This window comes from Anopheles aquasalis, chromosome 2 (assembly GCF_943734665.1).
Source record: "Anopheles aquasalis chromosome 2, idAnoAquaMG_Q_19, whole genome shotgun sequence".
NCBI lineage: Eukaryota > Metazoa > Arthropoda > Insecta > Diptera > Culicidae > Anopheles > Anopheles aquasalis.
Genome location: NC_064877.1, coordinates 88,718,147 through 88,728,146, shown reverse-complemented (window position 1 = coordinate 88,728,146; position 10,000 = coordinate 88,718,147). Strand labels below are relative to the sequence as shown.

The 10,000-nt window shown below is 47.2% G+C and overlaps 2 protein-coding genes and 1 long non-coding RNA gene across 3 annotated transcripts in view; 2 read left to right on the top strand and 1 right to left on the bottom strand.

Annotated features, from left to right (window-relative positions):
* Positions 1 to 2,019, bottom strand: part of LOC126570492 (DNA-binding protein inhibitor ID-2) — a 4,656-nt gene extending 2,637 nt beyond the window's left edge. The window contains exon 1 of the mRNA XM_050228285.1: positions 1,226 to 2,019. Within this exon, the coding sequence (XP_050084242.1) occupies positions 1,226 to 1,705 (480 nt within the window). The 5' untranslated portion in view covers positions 1,706 to 2,019. The remainder of the gene's footprint in view (positions 1 to 1,225) is intronic.
* Positions 2,020 to 7,248: 5,229 nt separating this feature from the next.
* Positions 7,249 to 7,970, top strand: LOC126569620 (uncharacterized). The gene is made up of 2 exons (XR_007607805.1): positions 7,249 to 7,403; positions 7,601 to 7,970. It is a non-coding gene; the product is annotated as an uncharacterized LOC126569620 (long non-coding RNA).
* A 1,496-nt stretch (positions 7,971 to 9,466) lies between these two features.
* Positions 9,467 to 10,000, top strand: part of LOC126580721 (uncharacterized) — a 2,503-nt gene continuing 1,969 nt past the window's right edge. Inside the window, exon 1 of the transcript XR_007609114.1 lies at positions 9,467 to 9,724. The gene's annotated coding sequence lies outside the window, so the exon portion shown is untranslated. The remainder of the gene's footprint in view (positions 9,725 to 10,000) is intronic.

Below are 10,000 nucleotides of genomic sequence, written 5' to 3'. Positions count from 1 at the left end.
AGAGCAACAGGGGTGCCCGGGGCAACGTTTCAGGGCCATCTATGATTTCTGCCGCACTTTCTTCGGAATGCAGCTGGCTGACTGACTGGCTCCGCTCCGAGCGACAAATAAGCGGTGGCGCCAATTATCCGAAAGGTTATACGGCCACTCCATTGACCGGAACGAGATCAGTGGGGGGCCGTCGGCGACGAATCGCTAGTCGGTTGGAACGAAATATTCATTTTATGTTCCTCGTCCCAAAAAAGGTTCCAACTCTCCGAAAAAGAGGGTTCCTTGGATCTAGGAGCAGCAAGAACCAATGAAACGACGTTCAGGGACGTCGATCGAAGAGTGTTGTTGGCCGAAAAATAGGTCGAAGCGAGCCGCCGATGGATGGTGGCGGTTACGACAACCGCGACCGCGACTGCGACTGCGACCGCGACTTGTTGTTTACCGTTTGGCCACAGTTTGCGGCACTATTTGTGCCGGGTGGCAGTGTAGTGCCAACACTACACGACGCTTCGAGACGTTCACACAAGCACAGCAGCAGCAGCAGCAGCAGCAGCAGCAGATATATCATCGAGCCAAACGCGGCAGCAGCAAAGCGTGTTAACCTTAGCTGCTGCTGCCAGGCTAGCGACGGGCCAGACCAGCCAGGCCACTCGGCGTGTGTGTTGGTGGCTTCATTTCAATATCTTCTGGAAATGCAGGTGTTCAGCAGAGTCAGCTTCACACTCAATGGCGCCGTTGAAACGCACCCCCTCTTCTCCCCCCGCCATGACGCTAGCATCCCGTTCCCGTTCGCCGGCGCTCGCACCCACCACCCTCCCTCCCTCCCCCTACCTCCTTCCTTCATTCCGACACGGTAACGACGACGGAGGCCGCGAGAGTGCGAGCGAGGGCGAAAGAGTTACGCGCAAGAGAAGATGAATAGCGCCCGCGAGGCAGAAGAAAAGAGAGACTTCGCGCGCGGTTTGGAATGTTTGGAGTGTCAGAGCAGGACGGACAATCGTGGCAGGGGCTGGGAGAGCGGGGACACCCCCGTGGGGACGACGACGGGAAGCATAGATTTTAATTTATGCGACGCCAACTAGCGATGACGGCGTTGTGAATGACAGAAACGAAGTGCAACATTATTGGTCACAGCAAGCGCCGCCGGGCTACTACTACACACGCGCATATTTTTGCAGGTGCGCGAGAGCAAATTTGCGTAGCATACTTTTCTACTTCTTTGCCTACTGCTTACCTGCTGCAGGTTTGCTTCGCTGGCGCCAGCAGCGGTGGAGTTGGAGGTGGAGATGTTGTTGAGACTACTGCTACTGGTGCTGCTGCTGCTGCTACTGCTGCTGCTGCTATTGTTGCTGGTACTGCTGTTGCTGGTACTGTTGGTGGTGCTGCTGGGAGTGGATGCCAGGATGGTGTTGGGAGCGGCGGGCCGTACGCCCAAGGGCTGCCTTGGCTCGACCGGCGCAGATGCGTCCGCCGAAGCGTCGGCGTGTGCGAGAGTGTTCTGCAGCTCGCAGATGTAATCGATGACGTTCTGTATCACCTCCAGCTTGGACATTTTCCGATCCTTGGCCATGAACGGCACCAGGTCCTTCAGCTTCGACAGGTACAGCTGGATCTCGGGATCGTTCTCGACCTCACGGTGACGCTGCCGGACACGGCCAGAAGCGATAGCCGGAACCGAGGCACCCGTCGCACAAACCGCAGTGATGGCTTTCATTTTTCACTTGTTTTCTTGTTTTGTGATTACACTCGTCTCTCTCTCTCGCTCTATCTCTCGTGAAACACTGCTGAAAAACTGTCACCCGAAAAAGGCTTGCTTCGATTGCGATTCGCTCTGCTGGTGTACACTAGCAAGCCGTGCGCGAAAAATCCAAGACTGGACACTGGACACTAAACTGCTGCTATCCGCGCTAAATTCAACTTCAAACTTGCAAATAAGGATGTTATCCTTCGCACTGCTATTACCGTGGTAATTGGTTCACAAACGAACTGTGGCTGCTGGTGCAGAGAAAACACACGTCCTTCCGCCACGAGAGGCTAACCAAGAGTGAGAGACACGAGAGAGGCACGGCCATTGCAGGGCACCCATGCCATGCGCATGCGTTCGTACCTACACTAACGCCCATCCAACATCCTCGAGTACTGTCTCCCTAATTCACTATTTAAAAAAAATATTGATGCAAGTTAGAGATAATTTTAAAACTTTAGGTTCACATAAATATGGTTGTAGAATATGCTGGAAATGCAATGGACAAGCCAAATGGAATGTAAAAGTGGAATTTTCCTCATGGCCTGCTACATTTTTCCGTCCCATACTGTACTTCTCGGGTTTATGCTGCCTCGCCTCCTCTTCTTTTATGTCAACACAGCGTGAGCATGAACGAGCTATGCGAGAGCAGTGAGCATAAGCATCAATAATGCTCCCGAGCAAGATTCCTTCAATGGCGCCCTCCGATACGCGACAAGAAGTCACAAGCACTTTTCCAAATCCAAAATCCATGATGTTTCTGCATATTTTACACCCCTTGCCCGTGTCTCTTATCTCTACTTTTGCAACTCTGTTATCTGTACCTTTTTTTTTTGCAACACAAAAATTAGGCCAAGGCAACCGCCATGAACCTCCGCCGCATTCGAAACCTCCTGTTGGACGCTCGAAGTTCAATTGCATTCCATCTGCAAGTGCACGTCGGTTCGGTTTTTCATTAAAAGGCAAGCGATGGGAAATATAGTCCCACAAACTTTCACAAATATATTTAAAAACCCCTATCCTCGCTGTGGCCCGCCGGATGTACACGTGCAAGTGTAAGAAGATGGCGAAGGGTGCGAAGAGCAGAGGCGCAGAGGCAGAACAAGGCACATACACAAACCCGGTCGACACGGTCCGAAGAGGACCCGCGCGGGCCGGTTGTCTGTCGGTTCCCACATCGCCGAAAGCTCGTTACAATCTCGCGCTCTTCTGGGCAAACACAATCGGGCCAAAGGATGGGGTGAGGTGAGGTAGAAGGCACAAGTGTTCCAACGAATGACCAACGAAAGCAGACCCACCCCCCCCGCCGGCGCGCATAGGCCCTTCTTCTTGTCTTGCCACTTCCTCCTTTCATGTTTTCCTCCTCCTCGTTCCAACCTTCGTGCATTCGAGCCCCGAAGAACACGTCGGCTGGCGGGCGGCTATGCGTGAGTTCTGGTTTTCTGGGAATCATGCAAAGCATCACGGCGCACGGATTCGAGATAAAGAATGCGTGTAAGAACCGAGCCCGAGTCACCTTCTTATGCTTCTCTTTTAACCGGACAAAGTGCTGGCGAGAAGCCCACCAGAAGCCATGGGCGAAGGCGAATGAGAAGAGAAGGCGAACAGAAGGAGACATGTAGAGACTGCGGTGTGGTGGCCGACGTTGTCGAAAGTTCAAAAGTAGCGGTCTCGGCAAGCGGCATGAAAACAAGTTATGAATCTCACCCTCACCTTGGGGAATCCGGCGCGACTCTGCACACGGATCGGATCTCGCGGACCAAAGCCCGAGAGCAAACACATAATGGCCGCAACCAGCGCGCCTGTTGGTGTTTGCGTGTGAGATGCATTCTTCCTCTTCCTTACCGTCCGCAGGCTGCCAGTCTTTATGCTTTATGGGGTTGTTCATCTCTTGGCTCGGGCTCGGAATCGGTGTCCCTTCGGCCGTGGCCTCCCCCACCACACACATACATGGGGCACAAGGGCAAACAGGCCAAGTGAAGAGTTGTGTGTCTTCCTGTTATGTTGGCTGTTGCTTGTTTCTCGCACAAATCTTGGCTCTCTGCTTGGCTGTTGCGGTTGAGTCAACAGCTATGCTTTAAGACCAGGAATGTTGTTGAAGTTTTTGTCTGTTTGGTACATTATCACAACTTACATAATGCTACAATTGAATCGGAGTGTTTGTTAAGCTTATAATTATGTTAGGAAATTATTAGCTTCCAAGCGAATCTTATACAACAGTAGTTGCTTAAACATTCTCCATAAAATCTCATAATATATGCTACTCCATGGTAGGGAATGGGTGAAAGAAAAGCTAGTAAAATGTTTGTAAACGACGTTCAAAGAAAAGTGAACGATCGTCTTAAACGAAACGAAGGAGTAAGCGAAGGAGGAAGATTTAAAAATCACTTGAAAATGGCCAAAAATTTCATACCACCACCAATTCCCACCGTAACAAGGGTTTTGTATGGTTTTGTAGCAAGGCGTAAGGAAGAAAAAAAAACCCACAAAAATTACCTCCGTTCCCATAACCACTACCTGGCGTGATGGTGCTGTTGCTGTTGCTGTTGCTGGTGTCCTGGCAAAAAGGGGATAATTTGCCGTCGTTCTTTGCAGGTGTTTAAGTGCTTATGAGCGTTAAATGACGATGCAACCTACCCACTTGTCTTGTCCTGTCCTCTGTGTGTGCATCCGGGTCCCTTTTGTGATCCTCACTGGCGATTCAGGTAGCGCGTTCATGCTGTGCACGTTCAAAACGAGTCTACCCCGCGGTGCCCGGGACCCCGGTGCACAGGAGGAAGACCTCAACGGTAGGAAGAATCCTGGTGATGGTGAATGAATGCTGCGAGCGATCCTCTGATTTCTCTTGTGTTGTCTGGTGGTGTGGGAAAGGAATGTGAGACGTGCTCACATCGCCTCGATCTTCAAACCACCACCGACAATATGCAGCAACTGCATAATGTTCAACTCAAGGTTGTGTGTCCTCTTTTCCACGCCCGTAAGCATTATTGCAACACTTAGCATCCTGTCCGGCGGATATAAGGACATTCATTCATAGGACATGCTTCGAGAGCAAGTGTTTTCACGGGAAAACCATAAACCACACACGTACCGCCATGCCATCCGGCTATTGGTTTGTATCGGGATGATCGGAATCTTCGAAGAGCTGTCCCGCCGTGTTTTTCTTCTTTTCCCAACAGAGAGATAAGCTTGGCTCTCGGGTACGGGTAAAGACACAAATGTTCAAATATTTTTCCAGGTTCCTTCGACCTATCGGTCGCGGTGCATCAACTTGAATGAGGCAAATACGTTATCATGAAATGCTTTCCCAACAACAACCGCTTCGTTCCGCTTTGTTGACATCCTGTCCGGACGATAACTGAAACCGGATCGATTGCGTTGGTCAGGCTCGGACAGACGACGTTCTGCATACATTATGCTGACCCCGTAAATATGTGCTGGCTGCGTAAACATGCTCCGGTCGGTCTCCAAATTGAATCCTTAGGATATTTATTGCCGCCTCGAACCTCGTAGAATAAAGATCGAACCATGGTTGAATGTAGAAAAAAGGCAGATAATTTAAGGCATTCCCAGCGTAGTTCAGTCCAGCCTAATGAATGTGGGACACGTGTCTACCCTAACGAACTCCAGTTAGTTAAATTCCATGGGCCTTAAAGGGCGCACTCATCATATTTTTTATCCTTAAGAAGGGGAGAGTAGAGAGTCGCTGAAGAACAGCTGTGCTCAACATTAAAATTATGTCCAAGCGAATTAGTTTGTGAATTCGTTATCATTCGACTTCGGTTAATATTTAGTTGCACTACAATTTAGTTTATAAAAATGATTACGATTTTGTTGTAGCGATCCACGTTATGAAGTGTGAATCGTTTTGACCTTTCCGCGTTTCTTCTTCCCCTTAGTTCTTCCTAAAGCCGCACGCACTCTCTCACCTAGGCTTCGCGACATTTATGCAGCTGCACTGGTTCCTGTGGGAATCTGCCGAATCTCGTACGATACTGCGGGCCCCTAATGGGTCGCCTTTTCCCATCACCCCGCAGAGTACGACGGGAGTGTGGGAAAATCGGATTGCAATTCCGGTATCAGCTGTTATTGCAGCGTGCGGGGATTTTGCCACGCGTCCGTTTAGAGGCTGGCAATTGTTTATTAATTGTTTAGACTAGTTTAGCATGTAAAACATTTTATGCTTTAGAGCATATTTATTATTTTAATGATGAAGGACGAATGCGTTCCTGGAGTCATCTTGGACTGAAAAAAAACCAAGGCACATGTTTGAAATTGACGGCTCCGTATTAAATTGCTTTCTAATGCTAAACTTAACCAAACCCGGCAATGATACGCAGTAAGGCTTAAAAATATGATGCCTGTGTCGGATGCAGTGTGACCGATTCGGTACTTTGACGCACGATTTCGAATCGCAGCCTCAGAGATCTTTCTTGTCAACCAGCACCGAACGGGAGCATGCCAAGGGGGTAGTAAGAAATTCTTGTTTTTGTTGTCGTTTGGTGAATTTGAGGATTGGCGGGTTTTCGTGTGATTTTTTTATTCTGAATTGGTGTTAAAATGTGTGAAATATTAGAGGTAGGATTTTAGTCTCTTGTATTGATTTATTCAAACATGTTGAACTAATCATAATTTCACCCAATCTCTCGCAAACAGCTGCAAACACAGCTACTTATAGTGGAACAAAATCACAAAACGATTACAGACATGCTACATGCTGAAATAGAAGAACTTAAAAAGATCATCAACGACAAAACGTGTGAAAAATGTATTCGGAAGGATCAGAAGTACGCGAATCTGGAAAACGAATATCAGGCCCTAGCTTACGAGTTTGAGGCCAATAAGAAAAAGTTAAAAGAGTTATTGGATGGACAAAAATCAACAGATACCGAGCCGCCCGAAGACACACCCGCTGCGAGCCTCTTTAGCTTTCCCCTCAAAGTAGAAGCCGATTTAGAAAATTTAGAAAAAATAGGAAATAATGATAGATTTAAGAAGTTAGTTGTAGAAGCTTTCAACGATCGGTTTAGGGATAGAGATAAGAAAAATGTTCATAAGATAGTTATGGATCAATTTATCACTAGGGAGCTAGTATGCAAATGTGTGTGGGAAAAGTGGAAAGCACATCACCTTATGTTGAGCAAGTACAAAAATAGTATTAGTTTGTATGCTGAAATAGTAACCCAACTAGATGGTGATGAAGATATGGCTCATAAATATTTTAGATATGTAGTTAAAGTTAAAAACTCTCGAGTGGGAAAAGACCCAATTGTACAGGAGCTAACTGTTATGTATTAAATTAAAATAAGCTTAACAACAGGAGTGAAAAACTGGAGTTTTCGAAAATCGTTTTGGGACATTATCGCTTGAAAAGATTTCTTCACGCGGCAGATTTCTTCACGCGAAATGCGCGGATCGCGACAGCAGCACTGCTGTCAAGATGAAATTGTATATTCCTTTTTTTTTGTTCCCTTTTTGTGTTTCATTTTTCCGTTCTCGTTTCTCGAGTGAGTGGGTAAAAATTCGCGGCTCGTCCTTTTTCGGGTTAAAAAATGGTTTTCGACTCGTAGCGAGGAATTCAATATTGCTCGATCAATTGCTAAACCGATTTCTTCCTGTTGATTGAATGCGACAGTGGAAAACGCGTAACCACGTCGCAATAAAACCGGTGAGTAATAGACGATTCATTCCTTGGATTCCACGTGTTTGTTGGCAGATGATGCTTTTTTCCGTGTTTCACCTGAATTTAGTTGATTATATTCTATGAAATTTCTGATGCCCCAGTAAACACCCAACAAACGTTCTCATTCATCATTCCCAAAGCTAAAGTATTAATTATGTTCTTATCTATTTTCCTCGCTCCAGCAGGTCTGTCGATGCGCTGCAGCAGCACGCGGAGAAGAAGGTAGGTTATCTCGGTTGTCTCACCGCTGGTTTGACCGCAGATGATGCTTTTTTCCGTGTTTCACCTGAATTTATTTGATTAACACAAACGAAAACTTTTCTGATGCTTCATAAAGAATTTCTTAGCATTTTGCGAATGTTCGTTGTAAATGTATGACTAATAGAAGTTATGCTCTCTGCTTTAGGTATACGGACCACCGCCGTGGGTGCATATGAAACGACGGAGGGTATTCCGGATAAGCTGTATAGTGTAAAAAACATCTGAATCATTTCAGTTCAGTAAGTATATGACGGCATTTTGTTGAGTTAATTTAAATAAAGCATATTAAAACGAACACTTTTGTCCAATCCTTTTTAATGTTGCTTGATGACATGAACTGCTTTGGACTGCTCGATGATCATTCTCCCTCCGGCTTTCTCACGATGAAACGAAACCGCACCCTCTTGAGCTGAAGTAGGCTTTGACGCGCAGCCTGCCTCGTGTTATGTTCGATCTAGATATTTATACTGCTGAATAGCGCATACCGTCACGTCCGTGTTTGCACTGATAAATGAATTCTTGTCATGATCGATTGAGAACATTTTTCATAACCTTCATAAAACATATGGTAGATGACAGAGTCGAGCCGGCCAGCGGCTGAAACACAACACGGATGGGGCACTAGAAATTTTCTATAAATACATTTCCCATAAGACGTGATCGACGATGGCGATAGATGGGAAAGGGATCCTCGTATCCATGGCAATGCTGGTTAGAAAGTATCGTTTCCATACCCCCCTCACCTACGAACGGGATTGATCAAAAGGTTTGTGATTTCTTCACACGATCGCGCGCGTCAGATGGCTTGCCCGTTCGCTGCTGTTCAGCGACATTTAGCTCTACGGAGAGGCACACTAGATCAACTTCATAATTGTGGTTGAAAGGTTTATGGGCAAAACAAGAAGAAGAAGGAATGCATCTGCGCACCAGCCGCCCATCTCGGTTGTGTGGAAAAGGCGCAAGCGTACGCTTGTGTGGTCGCGCGAAGTTGGCATTCGCCGCCGCCTGGCCTAACCAGCTCTCTCGTTACCCCTTTTTCCATCTGGGGCGCGGAAGGGGGGGACTATTTATTTACATCTATGTTTCTGGTGTTGTTGCTGGTGCGCCGCGTAAAAATACGCGCTTGAAAAACGATCAGTTCATTAAATGCGGCTGTAAACCAATGTCAAGGATCACTATGAACAATTCCGCCTGGCTGTAATGGTCATATCGGTGCCGCTCGATCCGCACTGGCCGGCTCTCGGATTACTAACCTTAACACAAACGAAACTGCTCTGAGTAATGTTATTTTAAAAAAATGCTTCCAACTGGGAAACGATCACGTCACTGGTGTGCCAGTGTGTAATTTTCAGTGTTAAGGACACCTTTCAAAGCGAGACGCGCAGAGTGTGGAGAGCGAGTGCCGCTTAGCCACCAGCCCCCCGCCCCCCACCCCCAAACTAACCCCAGGCGACGCCCCTCTGCCGCGTAATAATTCTTGTAATCGATCCTCATCAATATCAACGCGAGCGAGTGTTGGTGGGCATGCCATCTCAAGGTTGGACATCTATTTACGGATGTTACAAATGGCGAAGAGATTAAGCACGCTTGTAATTATGATGGTTCCGCTTTCACGTTGCGACTCATGGAGGGCCGATGTGTTTGAGGCCCGTGCCTAAACGCCGCATGTAATGATATTTGTGAAATCGATAATCAAAAATAACTCATTAGCAAACGGAGCGAACGAATATACACTTGCAGCAGCGCTCCCCGTATATCTCGCTGCATCATCGGCAAGGCAATCGAAATTGATTTAATGATTCCAATCTTCCTGTTCAGCGGAAGCGATCGGCTGTGCCGGGGTGGCCGTGTTCCTGTTTATGTAATACGCTGCCTAGCCTGCTGGTGGACCTAGAAGTACAGCACAGTTCCTTAGTTTTGAGCGCTACCTGGAATGTAGCAGCATCGCTTGGTTCATAAACGGAAGCTCGATAGTGCATTTTGCGACGCAAACCACATGATCCTACATTCGGTGCAAAGTTCAGCCAGTGAAGAAAACGGCGTTTGTAAGTGAACCTACCACAGTTCTCTCTCTCTCCTTCTCTACCTCTCTCTGCTTCGACTCTACATCACGATCAATCGTCCCCAGCACAGAGTGTGTTAGTTTCACCCCCCCAAAAACAAAACCAACGTGATAACAATAGGTTATTGAATGCATCTAGCAAACACATGTTGATTCAGCATGTTCGTGAAACTGATTTCTGTTTGGCTCTTTTACGGCGTGATGGTGCAAGAGAAAGAATCGGATCGAATGCAGATACTTGATCGTGCTCGTGTTGTAA